The sequence below is a fragment of the Myodes glareolus genome, chromosome 24 (genome assembly GCF_982192425.1).
Source record: "Myodes glareolus chromosome 24, mMyoGla1.1, whole genome shotgun sequence".
NCBI lineage: Eukaryota > Metazoa > Chordata > Mammalia > Rodentia > Cricetidae > Myodes > Myodes glareolus.
This window is the reverse complement of record NC_142049.1, coordinates 13379751-13398687: the sequence shown is the minus strand read 5'-3', so window position 1 is coordinate 13398687 and position 18937 is coordinate 13379751. Positions and strand designations below refer to the sequence as shown.

At 49.4% G+C, this 18937-nt stretch overlaps 1 protein-coding gene across 4 annotated transcripts in view; it reads right to left on the bottom strand.

The window, feature by feature from the left end:
- Positions 1 to 18937, bottom strand: part of Il16 (interleukin 16) — a 93753-nt gene that overhangs the window by 16940 nt on the left and 57876 nt on the right. For 3 of the 4 annotated variants that reach the window (XM_085683040.2, XM_085683041.2, XM_048435263.3), the window contains exons 5-11: positions 16973 to 17083; positions 14468 to 14582; positions 10374 to 10447; positions 9448 to 9664; positions 6931 to 7048; positions 4123 to 4255; positions 427 to 514 (exon numbers count right to left, since the gene is read on the bottom strand). In XM_085683040.2, coding sequence (XP_085539166.2) covers positions 427 to 514; positions 4123 to 4255; positions 6931 to 7048; positions 9448 to 9664; positions 10374 to 10447; positions 14468 to 14582; positions 16973 to 17083 — 856 coding nt within the window. Of the gene's footprint in view, positions 1 to 426; positions 515 to 4122; positions 4256 to 6930; positions 7049 to 9447; positions 9665 to 10373; positions 10448 to 14467; positions 14583 to 16972; positions 17084 to 18937 lie in introns of those variants that run through there. The other variant, XM_048435265.3, reaches the window with a different exon arrangement.

The following is an 18937-nucleotide window of genomic DNA, read 5'->3' as shown; positions in this document are numbered from 1 at the left end:
CCTTGTTTTAATAGCATGTACATAAAAATTAGATGTGAGGATGGGGTGGAATACAGCAGGTCGAGATTAATTAGGGATTTTTCAATGTCTATTATAACAGATTAGGAATCGCAAACCCAAAGCCTACGGGGCATTATGTGGGCAAAGCAGTCTGGCGGGTGATGAAAGGGTTGGGAATGACTGCTGAGCACCTGCCGCACTTAAAACAATACAAACCTTGTACTTTGTGCACAAAGCAAAAATGAGAGCCAGACTCTACTGGCGAGCCCCTGTCTTTCAACCGTTGTTGTCTAACGCCACGTGTGCACACCGTGGCCGACCGTTCTCATGCTGCTGAGGCGAGGGTGGGTTGATAGCTAGCCCCCCCCCCAGCTTCCAAAGGAGGCAGAGATAGTTCAAGGGAACCTCCACCACCACGCCCCTCACCTTCCAGGCTCCACTGGTGCCTCTCCTTTCCAAATCTGATGCCTTCCACAGCCTGAGCCACGGCTTCCTTGAGTTGCTGCTCAGAAACCTGGAAAAGAACCACGACCGAGTCAAGCAAGAAGAGGAGGCAGGTGCAGCGGATTCCCAAGACTGTACCTACCATGCCCAGGGCTTCCATTTTCCACTCTGCAAAGAGCTGACCAATTCAGCTTCCAGAAGTGCCCTGGGTATCAACACGCCCCCGGGTTCCTCCAGGTGTTTTGTTTCCGTTGATCCCCTCGGTTCTCCAACCTTTTCCTCACTACTGTGAAACTCTAGGCAAAGTCACCGTTCGTAGTCTACTTCTGGAAGCTATTCCCTTAGCGGTGATGTCACCATCAGTGTCACGGTCATCACCGTGGCCATTATAGGGACTGTGCTATGCTCACAAGCCATTAGTCCCTTCACAGTAACAGTTAGATGTGAGGGGCTGGCTCAGCACTTGAGAGCACTGGCTGCTCTTCCAGAAGACCGGGGTTGGATCCCCAGCTCTCACATGGTGGCTAACAATTGTTTGTAAGTCTAGACCTAAGGGATACAACACCCTCTTCCGACTTCCTGTATACTACATGAATGTAGCACACAGACAGAAGCAGGCAAACAGCTATACACATAAAAATAAATAAACAAATAAGGAAAGAAAGAAAGAAATGAATGAATGAATGAGATGATAGATAGATAGATAGATAGATAGATAGATAGATAGATAGATAGAAGCTAGATTGATTGATTGATTGATTGATTGATGGATAAAGTGTGAGTCTAGAAATCAAGCAGACTTACATCCCATGCCAGTTTCTCCATTGTCTGGTTACAATATACTTAGACACAGCTCAACCTTCTAAGCCTCAACTTCTTGTTCTATAAACTATAACAGTAAGAATCTTCACAGCGTGGAAAGAGGGTAGTTTACAAAATAAATTATTAGTAACCTAAATATGAGGAACAAAAGAGGAAAACAATAAATAAATTTCCTGGGCTGGGGAGATGGCTCCGAAGTTAAGAACACATGTGCTCTCGTAGAGGACCAGAGTTCAGTTGCCAACAGCCATGCTGGGCAGCTCACAACCCAGTGCTTCTGACCTCTGAGGGCACCTGCACACATATGCACTTAGCCACACACAGATACATATGCATACACAAAATTTTAAACAGTTAAAATAAACTATAGGAAAATTAACTAACACCAAAATTTTAAAGTCTGCATTCTAAGTCAGCAGACTGAAACAACAACTCTCAAAATGGGAAAAATACTTGTAAATCATGTATCTAGTGAACAGTTAAAATCCAGAATATAAAGAACAATAACAAAAGCCAAAATGTATTTAAAAAATAAGCAAAAGACTTGGGGGGGCGTTTCTCCCAGGAAGATATACAAATGGTCAACAAACATGTGAGAAGATGTTCAACACCACTGACCACTGCATGAAAATCTCAATCGCGGAGAAGTATCACTTCACACCCATTAGGAGAGCGACTCAAATAAATAAACAGAAAAGAACACGTCTTGGGGCTGGAGAAAGGCCTCTGTGGTTCAGAACGCTTGCTGCTCTTCCAGAGTACCAGAGTTTGGTTCCCAAACCACACTGAACAGATCCAAGACACTCAAAATCCTCTTCGAGCCTCTCCTGGTACTGCACTAATACACACACACACACACACACACACACACACACACACACCACATAAAAATAAAACAACTAGTCTTGGCAAGGCCGTGGAAGAACTGGAACTCTTGGGTACTGTTGATGGGACTGTAAAGTGATTCAGTGCTTATGGAAGACAGTACAGAAAGTCCTTAAATAATTAAAAAATTAAAAATAAAAATAGCAGATGACCCACATCTGGGTATACACACAAAAGAATACTAAATAAATAGATGGATAAATAATAAATCAGAGCAGGTGTGGTGGCTCATGCCTGCAACCTCAGCACTCGGGAGCATGAAACAGGAGGATTGCTTCAAGTTTGAGGTCAGCTCGAGCTACACAGTGAGTGTCAGACCAGCCTCAACTACCGTGTGAGACTAGGTCTCAAAAAAAAAAAAAAAAAAACCAAGGAATTAAAAAGCATCTCAAAGTCATGTGTGCGTCTTGTGGTCTTTTTTTCCCATTACTGCAATAGTCAAAAGTAGAAATAAACAACTATCCGTTGAAAGCTGGGTGCCTGAACAAAATGCATCATATGCATGCAAGGCAGTATTAGTCAGTCTTCAAAAGGCAGGCAGATGGCAGAGGCTATGACAAGAATACTTTAAATGACTTGAGGCTGTAATGAAAGAGCAAATGTGCCATGGTTCTGCTAATAGGAGGTACATAGGCAAAACAGAAAACAGGAAAGTGATTACCAAGGGCCACGGGGAGGGAACTGTTTAATGGGTAGCGTTCAGTTTCTCAGGGCGAAGTTTGGTGGTGGTTGCACAACAGTGTGGGCGGCCTTCAAGCCGCAGACCTATCCCCGTGACTGCCTGTCTCTGTGACTCATAAGCTGTGTTCATAGGCCTTTCAAGCCTTGCTTTCCTTGCTTGTGAACTGGAGCTTGGCAATCGCAACTGACACACACACAGAGGAAAGACTCAATAAATAGTGTGAGTGGCTATCACCAGGTTCCCCAAGGTGCTCTCACCTACCTATAATCATAGCATCAAGTCTCAAGTCTAGGACCATCCTGGATATCATAGCAATGTTGACCCTCAGGGTAGCTGCCTATGGGGTGTTTCTATCTGGATATTCTACAGATGTCTACGCCCCATCATGTTACCCCAACTCCTAGGTCATTATCTCCTCTCCCAATCCCTTAGTCATGTTCTCCTTAGTCCAAAGCTAAGGAGCTAGGAGCTACTGATGAATCTTCCCAAGTCTGGCTTCGAATCCCTTCTTCTGTAGTCTCTCTCTATACCTTCTGTGTAGACCAGGGCCTCCCCATCCATTCCCTTCTACTCTCCGCCCACGCTACTCAATCCAAAGGTTGGAACAACCAACTGTGAACCTGTTACATCTAAAGCTACTGACCAGATCCAGAAAAGAGCACAGAACATCAGCTGTGTGGTGACACCTCATAGTCCAATCCTAGCCAATGTCGGCTCTCACTCTTGCCTGGTCCACAAAACCTGCCATCCACTCTCCAGCTATAGCCAGTCCCTTCCGACTCTGACTTTGAACTTAGTGCTCCCCCATGCTGGAATGACTTTCTGCGGCCCCCGTCTAGAGAAATCTAAACTCTAGCGAGCTCTCTTCTTCCATGTGTCAGTCTCTTTATTAAGGCCACGTGCTGATTCGGGACTCTGTACCTTCAGCTTGCTTGTCTCTCAATCCTCACAGCTGAGCTCCAGCTAGTCCCATTATGACTGTCCACCAGATACACACACAAATAGAGCTCTTCTGTTTGCTCTACAGGACTCTGTAATTCTGTCTTCCTACCCTAAACTTGTAACTTAGTAATAAGGTTTTCCTAAGTGGCTAACCATTGCTTCTGCCGTCTAGGAGTTTGTCAGGGGGTCTCTACTGCAGAGATGTTTTCCCACAGATGGTCTGGACAGGTTTGGGAGAGTAGGGTTCAAACCCTAGCCAGTGACATGCCTGCTTCCATCTGGTTCTTGTCCTGACTTTCATACTGAAAGAGAGAGCCTGGGCAGAGAAAAGCCCGGCGGCTTGTTACCTGTGGGTCTGGATGTCGGCTCACAGTGATGGGAACGGGGCCAGGGTCACAGTGGCTCAGGATTGTGTAGACTTCATTGAGGGTCATGCAGTGCACTGGAGACTCGTTGATTTCCACGATCTCATCACCACACCTGCGAAAAACACCGTAGGAACCTCAAAATAAAACAATTGACTGCAGCAGAAAGAGGGCCACTTCTCAATAACATACTTCCTTCAAGGTTGCTCACGACATCTCAGTGAGTAGACTTTCTTTACCACCTGACCAAAACTCAGAACAGGGTGGGACAAGCAGCCATTTACTCCTGACACTGTGGGCCACAGCGTGGCCAGTGTTTCGCACCCAGAGCCATCCAGCGTAGACAGAAGCTCACCTGTCTCTTTCCCTCGCCTTCTCCCATTGACCTGATCAAGATTGAGGATGTGGTTTACCCCCTCTAGTCGATTAGCCAGGATATAACTCATCACACCCTGGACCTCAGTGTCCTCAGAAGTGGAGCGGCTAGGAGGAAGGGCTGGGCAGGGTGTGCTAAAGGTTAAGCAAATGACGGAGGTGCGATGCAGCAGTGGGCCTTGGAAGAGAAGCAAGGATAGCAGTCAAGGGGACTTATTTTAGTTTCAAGATGGGGCACTGGTTACTGTCGACTCCTGTGTTTTACATGAGTACCCTGCAAAGGCCCTAGAACCAGTGCAAACTTTAGGAGGCGGGGCCTAGGGCGAGCCCTTTGGTCACTGGGGATGTGCCTTTACAAGGGACAGTGTGACCCTGTCCTCATCTCTCTTTTCAGAGTTCCAGCCTGGAGGTGAACACTTGTTCTCCCTTCTCTCCCTGCCATCATGTGTTTCCATTTTACAGATCCATATGAAGTGGGGTGGGTCGGACACACATGGACCTCCTGACCCTAGGATAACCTTTCTTCTTATGTACTGACACCTCAGGTGTTTGCTCCAGTAACAGAAGACTGGTTGGTGTAACCACTGACACAGAAAAAAAAAAAAAACCAAACTAGAAAAGACAGGACTGGATTGGATTGTTGATATAAACTATCATGGCTGGTTGCATGTCAACTTGACACAAGCTAAAGTCACCAGGGAGGAGGGAGCCTCAACTGAGAAAATGTCTCCAGAATATCAGGCTGGGGGAAGCCTGAAGAGCATTGTCTTAATGATGGATGGGGAAGGACCAGTCCATTGTGGGTGGGGTCATCTCTAGGCTGGAGGTGCTGGGTTCTATAAGAAAGCAGGCTGAGCAAGACATGGGGAGCAAGTCAATAAGCAGCACCCCCTCCTGGGCCTCTGCATCAGCTCCCACCTCCAGGTTCCTGCCCTGTTAAGTTCCTGTTCTGACTTCCTTCAGTGATATGGAGATATAAGCCAGATAAACCCTTTCTTCCCCAAGCTACTGTTGGTCATGGAGTTTCCTCATAGCAATCACGACCCCAACTGAGACATGAATAACCCCTCCCCCGTCACAGAGGGAGAAACAGAAGCATGAAGGATGAAATGATTTTCCTACTGCCGCCTATATTGGAGACGGACACTTTCCTGTAAAGGGCCAACAGGAAGTGTTTTATGTTTTGCAGGACCTGCTCTCTGTGTCACAGATGCTCAGCTCTGCCATTGTGGATGATTGACAGCGGTAGCCATGGACAGCAAACAAGAACAGGCGTGTGGTTTCGTTCACATAAAACTTCAGTGGAAACAAAGGTGAAAGACAGTCGTTCTCAGAGTACCAGCAGGGTTAGAATGAGAACTAGAGTCTCCTGACTCTGCATCCCCTGCTGGGGTCCCCTGCTCCCTTCTGTGTTTCTGCTAAGCTGAGCCCCTTATTGTGCCAAGATGATGCATGTTCTCTAGGTATAATGGAAGACCTCTGCCACACAGCACAGAACAGTGTCCACTCCCCACTGTGGGCCTCCGGGAGAGGGCAAAAGAGCTAAAGCCAGCACCCTAACTTGGCAGGGGTCCTCTAACCCTGCAGCTAGATGCCCTGGCCCTGAAGCCAGGTCTCCCAGGCTCCCAACTGAACCCCATCCCTGCAGCTGTATCCCAAGCACAGTAGCAGTGATTGTCCTGCAGAGGGCAGCACAGATCAGTTTCCAGCTCAGAGCTGCTATCCAGACACCACCTGAGGTGGCTTTGCCTTCTTCCTACACTGCAATCATGGGGAGGGGGGAATTAAAGCAGGGCAAAACTCTCCTGTTTACAAAAGCAGAGCATGTCCTCATGAAAGATACATTTGTCCCTCTGGCAGATGTTAGAATGGCTTCGCAAGTATCGTAATGGGTTAAACTGAGATAACGATTTCTACCCAATCAGATCGCTCCCTGTAGGCAGAAGTTCTATATAAAGAGGCAGGGCTGTAGAATCTATCTGAAATTATTTGGCCCTCTTGGCAAGGATGTACATGAACACAGCTGGTTTGCTCAAAACACTTTGCTGTGCACATAGAGCTCACAGGAAAACCCCATCGAGACGGCGCCATCTACGTCGCTATGGATTCTGTGTCAGTCGACTCTGAGTTAGAGTAAGCTTCCCTTGTTTTCTGTTGCCGTCTGATTTGCAGTGATTCTGGGCTATCAGTAACACTGGACTCAATTGATAGCTCTGGTGTGGGATTGCTGAGATTTTTTTGTATCCTGCCCCTTTTGCCCTATGCCCAGGTGATTGACGTGATTGTGACTGTGCTACAACTGAGCCAAGCCTGAGTCCTTCCGCATTCCTCCTGAGGCCAACCTCAGATACTCCTAAAGGAAGCCTTCTCTGCTCTAAGCCAGGGGACCATTGAGAGAGAGAAACGGGGACCCACCGCAGCCGTCCATCCAGGTGCGCCACGGATCCAGGTGACAGCGTGTGAACGAAGATGCCCGAGATGCACTGAAAGTAGGGCACGCTGCACAGGCCAATGCCCAGGCCAACGCCAGCCTCTGGAAGGCAGAATGGGGGAAAAATGGGGAGTGTGAGCTTTCCTGGGGGTCCCAGCCTAGTAGATGCCTCTGACACCTGGCGTCCCGCGCTAGGCAAGTGTCCAGGTCATGACGCTCCTCCCGCCCCTGCGTGTGGAGTGTCACTGTACACCGGGGCCATTGAGGGAGCAAGTGATGGGCAAAGCAGATGGTGAGGAGGGTGTGTGGTAAGGTCAAGTGGAGAAACACTAGGAAATGAGAGAGGTTGGGAAGCCCGAAGGGGGATAGAGGACGGTGAGCCAGAGGAGGTGGGAGGAAGGGAGGAGACATTGATGGTATTAAACAGAAAGTGAAAGGGAATGCGCTAGGAAGTGGCGGGATGCCCCTCCAGGCCTCTGTGACAACATTTGGTACAAACCATGGACGACAAGAACGAGCCAGGATGGGGAGATGGGGCAGAGGCAGGAGGCAGGGAGGGGGCTGCCTTGTTGCTGTGAGACCAGAAAGGCCGGTGTGGGCAGAACATGGGCAGGCATGGGGAGAGTGAGCTGAGGAGACAGGGCAGGCGTAAACAACACTGTTTAACTTGGAAGAAAATGCCACGGGACAGTCGGGAATGAGGAGGTGGTGTAATTTAACTACCATCTTTATTAATATGCCTGGCTCTATATGGAGAAATAAATATGGATGGACAAAAATAGAAGCATGAAGGTCATTGTAGGGCCCAGTGGGTACAAAGGGTGGCAGAGGGAGAAACAGAAGGGCATGGAGTATATTCCAAAGGAAAGGAGTAGAAGAAGTGGATCAATAAATTAGCTCAAAGGTAGTCGTGAATTGAGTGACTGGTAGGTGACAACCCCACTATCAAACAGGAAGTCTGGGCAGGACCAGGCCTATGAAGTTCTGCCCTGCAGGCACCCATGATGCCCTTGAAGGCGACTGAAAAGATGTGAGAAGAGGGCTTGCACAAGACCAGACAAACAGGGATGGCATTTGTGCTGTGGGGACCTCCAGTATGGAAGGAGAGACGGAGGATTTGCTAGGTTGGAAAGGCCCTGGAAACAAGAATTGGCAGCTTAGAAGGACCAACTGGGGGACCAGGGAGTAAGAAGGAGAAAGAGCCTCCTTCGGGTTTTCTTTAGGCACACAAAGCTTACAAAACACTCTGTGTTTTCACCTTTTGGTATCCGGAGACCAACAGCTCCATGAGGGATGGATGTTGTAGGTCATTGTTATCAAGGTAAAAAAAAAAAAAAATGTGGTGTGTGACATGCACTGTGCAGGGGCCAGAGTCAATCCTGGCATCCAGGTCTCCTAACCAGAGCAAGTCTCTCTGACCTACTGGGCATCTGTCATGTGTGGGTCCTTGAGGTTCACCCCAAACAATGCTGATCACAGTCTGAGGGGCAGAGATTAGGTTAGGCTATTTAGAAGGACTCAGCACTGTGTCTAGTGTAAGCTGTCAGAGAGAGCCCCACATGAGGCCAGGCCCCACACACATACCATGCCAAGCGTGCTCTGTGGTCTTCAGAACAGGAGCCCCACTTGCTATGGCCACTGAGTATTTGCATCAGAGATGCCTGGAGGCTCAAACAGCTCATGGTTCCATAGAGGAGCTAAGACATACGCCAGGCAACGGATCCACTGCACCCTCTGGTCCCCATTTCCACACACATCCCTTTCTCTGGTTCCTCAGACCCTGTTTTACCCCCTTTCTTCCTCTCCATCTTTCAATCCAACCCCTCTTCCACTTGCCTGTGTTGTACCAGCCCTGCTGGTCTTCCCTTTGTTCCCAGAACACTTGCTTATCGCTGCGCTTGGAGCCCAGCTCTGCCCTGAACAATGTCCCTTGTCCCTCCAGCCTTCTAGAATTAGCCATCCACCTGGGATCACAGAGCCAATGGCTGCAGATCCCTGGGGCCCAGAGAGAGGGTCAGTGTGCTGTTCAAGGTCTCAAGATATTAGCTGTGCTGTGGAGTTCAGAGTTTGGCCCTTCTCCCGCCCCTCTCTCTCTCTCTCCTCTCTCTCTCTCTCTCTCTCTCTCTCTCTCTGTGTGTGTGTGTGTGTGTGTGTGTGTGTGTGTAGTTCCCTGCTATATGCTTGTTAACTGTCTCACTAAAGACATAAAGACGTTGTCTGAGTTTGAACTGCACAAATAGCCTCTAGAACAGAACACACACGGCAGAAGGAGTGAATCTCAGCCCCCACTAGCTGTTCTCTGTGTGGCGTGCGCACGTACAGATGCACAAACACATACTAAATAAGCAAGAGGAGAGGAAGAGGGAACGAGGAAGAGAGGGAAGGAAGGAGGATGAGGTCTGATGGCAAGTCCAGCTGGACAAAAATAGCATCTGCTGGCCACCCGTTCTGTGCTGTCTCCCTAGGACGGCAGTGGGCAAAGGCTGGCACAGCGCCCCTACCTTTCTGCAGAGACACCTCCACCATGATCCTGTAGTTGGGCTTGGCGGGGCTGGCAGGGGACGCTGGGCTTTCCAAGGAGAAGGGGCTGCTGTCCTGAGCACCGCACGTGCTGGAGCTGAGGGAGCGGCACAGAGGGGGTGACAAGTGGCTGCACAGGGACTGGGGTGCTGTCAGGCGGGTCCTCACTGTCAGGGTCAGAAGCCCCTTCTTGGCTTGCTGGAAAAGAGTGACGGTATTTGGAGCCATTCTCAGACCAGTGGGAAAAAGAAAGCAAACAGATGCCCAGTAACGATGATTGTTGTTTCCCAAGGAAACGCAGGTGTGTGTGCATGCATAGCATACAAACATGTGACAACTTGCACAAGACACGTACACATAAAGGCACCCAGAGAATACATGTTACATGACATGTGACATGGGTGCTTACCCAGACAGACTCTTGAACTGAACTAACTGGATGGAGACTCAAAATACCTTTTAGTGATCCCTTACAAACTCAAAAAGGCAGTGGTGGTGCACGCCTTTAATCCCAGCACCTGTGAGGCAGAGGCAGGTGGATCTCCGAGTTCTAGGCCAGCCTGGTCTACAGAACAAGTTCCAGGACAGCAAGGACTACTGTCTCTAGCCCCCCTCAAAAAATAAAAAAACCCTCAAAAACCCAAACCATATTTGTAAATCTACTATGATAAATATGCGTGTTTTGAGACAGTTTTATAAACCTCGAGTAGTTTGAATGTCCTGAATCTACTGCCATGTGTAGAGGATTTTCCTTAATGCTGTGCCCAAGGGCAGCGTCGGCTAGGCAAAGGCTAGGTCCCTGCAAAGGGTCAGTTTTTAATTTTGTGGCCTCAGAGGAAGGAGACGAGGCTAGGTTTGACTTCATTGCCCAAGGGCCTCAGACTGTGGACAGAGGCTAAAACGTTACCTTGAACTTCTGCAAGGCATCCTGGTGTGTTAGGCCAGCCATTGATTCGCCATTGAGTTCCAGAATTTCATCGCCTGTTGAGGGAGAGACACGCAGAAGCTAACAAGCTTTATTCAGGCTTTCGGGATATACCTGGGGCCTTGGGCCTTGTCCCTAGGCCGGCCAAGCCTAGCCTTTGGCCATGAGAGTTTGCCACTCTCGAGCACTGTCTGGGCCACCAATAATCAAGTGCCAACTTTGCCATTCATTTGGCTTTAACAGTGCTTCCCAGCAGCTTGTCATAACTGTTTCTTTTTAGCTCAGATACTGTTTAGTTTAGTGTGTCTCTGTGTTAGGAATCAAGGCTGCAGAGCTCAGAAAGGTGGGCCCTCTGCAACCAAAGGGAACAGTGACAGAACTCGACCCTTGTCACCAAAAGACTCCATATGACTGAGAACACACATGGTAAAAGTATGTCAAACTACCCCAAGCATGCAGTCCCAGTACTTAGGGCACAGGCTACAGGATCACCAGAAGTGGGAGGCCAGCCTTGGCTACTTATCGAGTCCAAGGCTAGCCAGGGCTACAAAATAGACAGAATTAAAACGTAATTAAATGTGTGCTGAGAAAGGGGGAACCAAAGCCAAAACTTCAGAATGCCCACTCTTAATTCCACGAGGGCTGACTCTAAGTTATTAAAATATCTGTCCCCAAAGGCCAAATAATCCAGTCCTGGACTTGTCTGCCATGTCCTCATTTGGTCGTGTCTGGAGAATATTCATGAGCCTAGGGTGTGCCAGATCGATTTCACACAATTGTTTTCCAGAAGGAGAAGGAAAGCAAGTCATTAGTGGTTTGGTGTTCACAGCAAGCCCATCATAGCCAGCATGCTCACCCAGAGCCGACGTGAGAACGCACGCCACTTTTGAAAACAATTAGGCTAGTTCTTAATTCTAAACCAGGAATGGGCTGGTTGGAATTCTGTTTTTATTATTGCTATTAACTAAGGGAGATAACCCCACCCTGCGCCACCTCCCCCTCGAAAAAATTGATGGTTTCCAAAAGAGTCCAAAAGTAACAAAACACCAAAGCACACACCTTGGATTCGGGCCTACTCTTCCCTTCTCCTGGCTCCTCTTTTCTTCCTGATCTTGCCTGGGCTGCTCCTGTAGACCTGCCCTCATTCCTTTTCCCCCTCTCAGTCCCTCCCTTCTCCTTCTTCTCCTCCACACCCCTATCATTCTTTAATTCACCCCATCACCTCCTTCCCCAAGATCTCCCTCTTGGCGACCGCTTTTCCGTGGGCTGTCGGACAGCGCCATCTAGTGCTCAGCCAGGCACATCGCCCTCCTGCAGTTCCCACTTCTTCAGCCTTCTCCTCTTCCTCCTTGGCCTCTTCCTGTTCTCCAGCTGACTGAAACTGGAAACCGTCACGCGTCCTCATTACCCACTTACTGCCTCTTCCCAGGCCTCGTCTGTTCTCACTGACCCTAGTCCTCGGAAGAGTTACTGTTCCAGACAGCCTTAAGAGCAGGCCACAGTCTCTGGTGCCAGGCTCTCGTGCCAGCCTCTGAACGGCTCTCCTGCTACCTGCCTCTTGTCAGCCACTGCATCCTATGCACTGCTTCCTGACTCACCCAAGGCCTCTTCTATCCAGTGCCTCCCACTGCCCAATGCCACATTGTGCTTGGGTTGGCAGTGTTTTCTGTAAAGAGCCAGATAGGAAATAATTAAATCTTTGCAAGTCTTACCATTTCTGTTTTGATGACTCAACACAGAGTTGGAACATCAAGGCAGCCATAGCCTCACATGAAAGAACATGGCTGAAATTTGAATCTTCTCATAATTTGCATGCCACAAAAACAGCAAGATAGAATTTTTTGAATTAAATTTTATTAATCTTGTGGGGTGTGTGTGTGTGTGTGTGTGTGTGTGTGTGTGTGTGCATTTGAGGGTTTTGTTTTCTGTTTGTTTTCTGAGACAAGATTTTTCCATGTAGTCCTGGCTGTTCTGGAACTCACTCTGTAGACTAGGCTGGCCTCAAACTCACAGAGATTCACCTGCCTCTGCCTCCTGAGTGCTGGGATTAAAGGCATGCGTCACCACAACCCAGTGATAGATTTTTTTTTTAATCCTATCACTGGGTTCTTTACTTAACTGATTGATGACTGATGATTAATTGATGTGTATAGGCATTTCATCTGTACGTATACCAGTATACCACATGTGTGACTGGTACCCTTAGAGACCAGAAGAGGGCATCGGATCCCTAGGAACTGGAATTACAGATGGTTGTGATCCACCGTGGGGGTGCTAGAATTCAAACCCCAGTTCTCTACAAGAGCAGCCAGTGCTCTGAACCACAGCGTCACCTCTTCAGCCCTTGATAGAATATTTTTAATCATTTAGAGAGGTAGAAGTCCTTTCTTTGTTGTGGTATATGCCCAGCCTCTGGGACTATGATGTCCCCACCCCCACCCCCACCCCCAGATAACTCAGGTTGTTAAGGTGGTTGGACTTCCAACCTGGCTTACAGAGACTGCTCTGACAAGAAAGAAATCCTTCCCATTTCCTTCCCTTCTCTCTTCTCTTTACTACTTGCCCTTGAAATTTGCCCCCTGACTGAAATCCAGAGATCTCTTTGGCCCAAGCTGGCTGTCCAGTTCTCCAGACACAGCCTTGAGATAAGGCGGAGTAGGGGTCTGGCAGCTGTGTCCCCAGGCCTCTTGCTCACTTAGAGGGAACATCTGTCCTCTGAAGACAAGAAAGAACTGCAGGCAGAAGGAGGGCAGAGGGAGGGCCAGTGGGGAAGCCATTGGCAATTCAAAAGAGGAGTTCTGCCTGGATTTTCTGTGGATTAAGGTCCCTCCAAAAGGCACGTCTTTGCTGCTGCTGCTGCTGCTGCTGCTGCTGCTGCTGCTGCTGCTGCTGCTGCTGCTGCTGCTGCTGCTGCTGCTGCTGCAGAATGACCGGCTGTTTACAACAGTTCACGGTGGAGAGCAGGAATGTCGCAGATCAAGGGCCACGATTATTTCAGGCTATCCCAGGTTGCCTTAGTAGTCGTGCATCATTCACCGCCTTGGTACCTGACCTATCACCTTTCTGACCACCAGATAAAATCTTTGCAAATGTGTGAACTCAGCCGATCAGGAGCTCCCACCAACCTGAAAGCTAAGCCCGCTGTCCTGTGTCCTCTCTCACCTAGAGCGTTTCGTCCACGTCACCCTAACCCACCCACCTGGTGCTGCCGCTACTCCCTGTGAAGAGGCCTTGGCCTCTGACTCCCTTTTGTTCTGTGGCCAGGAAAGAGCTCATATGACCCCTTTTACAAGTGGTTGTGGCCATCTAGATGCTTGCTCCTAGGCCACAGTCACTCATATTTGGCTCAGAATGAACTTCCCCTAATTCCCACTGGTGTGAGAACTGTGGTTTGAGTCAATGTACTCTGTCTTTCTACAGCCTAGAGCAGTGGTTCTCAACTGTGGGTCGTGACCCTGGGGGGGGGGGGGTCAAACGACTCTTTCACTGGGTCACCTAAGACCATGGGAAAACACAGATATTTACACTATGATTCAGAACAGTGGCAAGATTACATTTAGAAAGTAGCAATGAAGTAATTTTATGGTTGGGGGTCACCCCAACACGGGGAACTGTATTAGGGGGTCACAGCATCAGGAAGTTTGAGAACCACGGGTCTAGAGTTTGCTGGGACTCTGAGCACTGTACCCACTCATCTGCCAGAAGTGCTAAGCCCTGGTGTCCCACGGTTTCAGGTGGAGCAGGGCAGGGAAGATGAAGGAGAGGGGCTGTCAGTGAGTCCCCGACACTGAACAGGGCACTGGAAAGGAAGGAACAGAGTCAGCCAAGAAAAAAGGCTTCATCCCAGACAGAACCAGGGGGCGTTGCTGTCAGGGAATGACAATCCGGTCATGGCTATGATGGTGCCCTTGAGGGGAGAAGTCTCCCACTAGAGATACACACCCCTCCCAACCACAGAAGTGTACTCTGAAAGCCCCAGACACATATTCAGCTCTCAGTGCCTCCTGACCCTGGCAGTTCTGGATTGTGCTTTTCACCTCTCAGCCACACTCAGAGGGGGAGGAAAGGAGGCCTACCTTCCTGGAGCCGGCCATCGGCCGCAGCTGCGCCCCCAGCAAAGATGCTCTTCACGTAAATCCCAATGGGACCGTAAATGCTGTCCTTTCCCCCGACAATGCTGAAGCCCAGGCCCTGGGGAAAGAAGAGGGGGGCAGATGAAGAGTACCCCAGCTGTTTCTGGATCCGATCTTTTCTCTAAGGCCCTGCCTAAGCCCTGAAGAAAGGAATTGGGGAGGAGACAAAATGCCTTTAGTCCCGGGGGAGGGGGGATCTCAGAAGTTAACCAGGCAGTGTGGTTAGTAGCTTGTGGCCAGTTTGGACTACAGAGTATGAGGGGCTTGACCACAGAGCTGGCAAAGGGGTGCGGGGTAGAGACTAACGCCTCACTCTCTCCGCTTGAGTATTTCCATCCAATGGCCTCCTCTGATATTGTGGTGAAGTAAGGCTAAGGAATGTGGTGAAACAGGCTGTACTTGAAAATAAAATATGATGCCCAGAAACATCAAGGAGACATTAATGGCATCAGTAGTAACAGTTTATGCCCAGGAACACATCATTTCTGCCACCAAAGGCCGCTCGCGACCCTCCGTCCTGTGTCCATCCTGTCTGCTGCCGTAGGACGCCAGTCACCTGGTCTTTCTAAAGGTGTCATTCTCAGGAGCCAACCAACACGTCCTAGGGTTATGTCGGTGGCACCGGGAGAGACCGGGGCTCAGCAGATACCCTCAGCTGTGGAAAGGATACAAGGCGGCCTACGTGGGTCCGATGCAGAACCATGCGGACTTGCCAGGAGGTCAAAGGTTCGCTCTCAACTGGCTTAAACAGTGGCAATGGATACACCTACAGCTCCATTTATTATGTTGAAGATGGAGGATCTTTGTATTTCCCAGATAAACTGAGTTTGGCCTCAAGGGACTCCCTTTTCTTCTGTGACCTTCAGGAAGCTAGAGAATCTCATTTTTTTTTCAGTGACTGGCCTTAGACAGGTGCTCGAGAATAAATGCAGGTCTTTTGGTTCAACTCTGAAGCATCTAGGTTTGGGCTGGGAGCTCGGTTCTTAGACAAACCCTTAAAGTCATGGTTGCCACTGAACATCTATTCATAGATGGTTCATCTCAACAACAGCTCTCAAAACCCACACAGAAACAGAAGAATCGGTGGTGAGAGAGTGCCCCAAGTGTCTCTTGTGTTCACCCCCAAAATGCTACCATATTCCTGGGGCTTTGTATTGGTTACCTTTTGGGTCACTGTAACCAAATGCCTGGCTTATAAGTCAGAAAGGGGGACTGCCCAGAGAGAGCCCCTGCTTCTTCTCCCTTTGGCTTGAGGGGCCTTTGTATTCCTTGCTGATCTCCCAGGAGTGGGAAGGGACAGGAGACAGAAGGAAAGATGACTCCAGGTGTGTGGCGAGGTCCCACCCTGGACAAGGGTGGTTCTTATCTCACCTCAACCAAAACGTAGTTGGATAGGTTCAAGAAGCCCACTGTTCATCTGAGCAGCTGGGCGGTTTAAACTGGTTTGAAAATGCGTCTGCCCTAGTTGTTTTAGGCATGGGCCAGTCTGTTACAGTTTGGATGTGAAATGTCTGAACGTCTTGTCCTCAACCAGTGGCGTTGTTTTGGGAGATGGTGGCACATTGAGGAAGCAGGGCCTACCTAGAGGAAGTAGGTCACAGGAAGGTGGCTGATAGGATGTGTATCCTGACCCTACTTCCTCTTCAGCCTCTGTTTCCAGATCCATTGAGATATGAGCAAGGAGCCTCATGCTCCCGACACCATGGGCGAGAACGGTGTTTTACCTGTGGCTGGACCAGTCACTCAGACTGGGAGCCTGAAGAAACCCTTCCTCCCTTGGTCACAGTCACCAGAAAGGTGCCCAAAACAAAGCCTCGGGCATGTGGTAGCAAGCTTTGGGGTAAGCCTGAGAGATTCTGGGGGAACATTCTCTCACTGCTCATGCTTTGGTTGCCCTTATTGATACTTCTCAGTTCTCAGTCATGGGGTAGACATGATCAGATCGGTCATCATCTCGACAAAGCAGAGTCCATTCGAACTCTTCAGGATGCCCAGCAGAGGCCAGACCTCCTGTGCCCATTGAATGACCCATAAAGAACGGGCAACATAGGTTTTGGAAAATTTGGGTTTGAGTCTAACTTTCTTCTAGCAACATCTGAATATGGGGGGTAAAATCCAGCCCTGTAAATCTACATAAAAGATTTTAGTTTCTACATCAGGTGAGATTATGTTGTGGAGAATATCAAGCCACGAAGGAATAGGAAACAACTTAGAGGGTGCCCAAGCAATCAGGGAACAACACTGTGGTGTCCTCAGAGAGGAAATGATCACAGTGGAACTGGAAGAAGAATCAGCATTGCTTAAACCCCAGCGAGGGACTGTGAGCTTGGGTTTGCCCCCTCTGTTGCACACAGTGTCCCACCGCCCCGTTCCCACTCATCCCTGGAGCAGCAGCTCCTAGAGGCGACATTGCTCCAGCACTTCCCATTGGTGATGATCTTTGCTCACCTTTGCTTGGCCCTTCATCAGCACGATGTTGGAGATGACTGAAGCCTGCAGACCCCCAGACAGCTGCCCAAGCTGAGCGGTGCTCAGTGACCGAGTTGGTCTTGTAGTGCCCTGTCATGAAGAACGCAAGAGGGCAGGAATGAGCCACCACCGGTGATATCAGCCAAGAAGAGCCCCACCCTCTACCTCCCAAGGGTCGGCAGTGTAAGAGCTGGAAACTGTTTCCCGGGATATCATTCAGATCCTGGAGGCTCGGGCGGGAAGCTTTATTTAAGGTGGCCTGGATGCAGATCAGCAGAGAAGACTCATACATGCTTGCGAAGGGGTAAGCCAGGGGTAATAATTCAGACCATTCTGCCCCCAGAATAAGCCCTGGAGGCCAAGCAAGACCTTCAGTTGAGTTTGAGACATCCCTATAAACTGTGTTCAGCTCAAAGCATGTTTACCAAAAACTCTGCTTGTTCCAGGCACAGGGCAGTAGTAGGCAAGGAGTCTAGAACCCCAAGACTCCAAAGGAGAACTTTAATTCCAGGGAAGATGGAGGGAGGTTAACCAGCTGCCTCAAAGAAGCAGAGGGCATCAACCAAGAGCAGTTTTGTGCCCCAGAACCCCAGTGGGGAGCAGTGGGGCTCAGTGGTAATGTTGTCCCTTCGGAAGCCACATCCATGTTCCAGATTGTTCTCCTGGCTCTGTCAGTTATCCGCTGATGACCTTGGAGAAGTGACTTTGTCCCCCTGTGCCTCTGTTTCCTCCAGAAGAAGATCATTTTCAATAGGACTTACCTGTGTGCATGGTGTCAGGAATAATTAACTATGCTAACTATGCAGGTGCTGAGTGATGTGGGAGAATTGTCTGTATTCTGTCAATCATATTTTAATAAAATGCTGATTGGCGAGGCAGGCAGTATAGGCGGGAAAACCAGACAGGAAGTAGGGGTGGAGCAATGAGAACAGGAGAATTCTGGGAAGCAGGGAGGTTCCTCTGCCATTCCTGCACAGACCACCGTAGAGGCAACATGTAAGCTGTCACACTGAGAAAGGTACTGAGCCCATGTGGCTAACATAGATAAGGATAATGGGGTAATATATGTTATAAGAGTTAACAAGAAGCTGACCTAATGGGCCAATCAGTTTATAACCTTATGGAGTCCTGTATGTGGTTTCTCATTGGGATTTGCCAGCTGTGGGGGACCAGGCGGGACAGATACCCCAACAAGCCGGCCCTCATACTACAGCTGAGGGCGTGGTTTCATCCCCAGGAAGTAATGGCACATCCTTCTTTTGCCATGTGCTGCTTTGACAGTCTGCAGCCTGGGAACACGCTAGTGTTTCCTATCTGGCCACCAAGCCAGCGTGTTAGCCGAGGGTGTGTAAGGGAAAGTGTGTAAGAGTGTGTAAGGATCCTGCTCACTAAGATTTGGTGCTGTAAAGTGAGTCACATACATAACTAGCCTGTAGGGACCCTGGAGTAGATTTGGGCTTCAAGACTATCACTCCCTGAAGAAACGGCTCATCTTCTCCTCCCCTCTTCCCTCCTTCCTCTTCCCGTTTCTCCCCTGCTATTCCCTTCCCTCTTCTTTCCTGTTGCTGGCTTGAAGCTGTTGGTACTTGCCTAGGCAAAGTGACCACACTATCCCAGACTTTGTAACCCTAAACCAAGACTGTCCCTCCCCGCACCCCAGAAACAGCTCTTCGAGGATCCTGCCTTGCTGCCTCCCTTGGAAGCCTCCATGCAGACAAAGTGAGACCCTGAGTGGACATCAGCAATGGCTAACTAACTTCTCAGTGTTGCTGGTCATGAGATGAAGACATCCAGATGGTCAAACCCCTGTCTCTGTCTCTGCCCCCTCCCTCTGTGGGGGATGGGTGTGTCTGGGACCCACATGATGGAAGGAAGAAGCCTGCTCCCATACTTCTGCCCTCCACACTCACGCTGTTGCACCCCCACCACCCCCACCTAAAAACA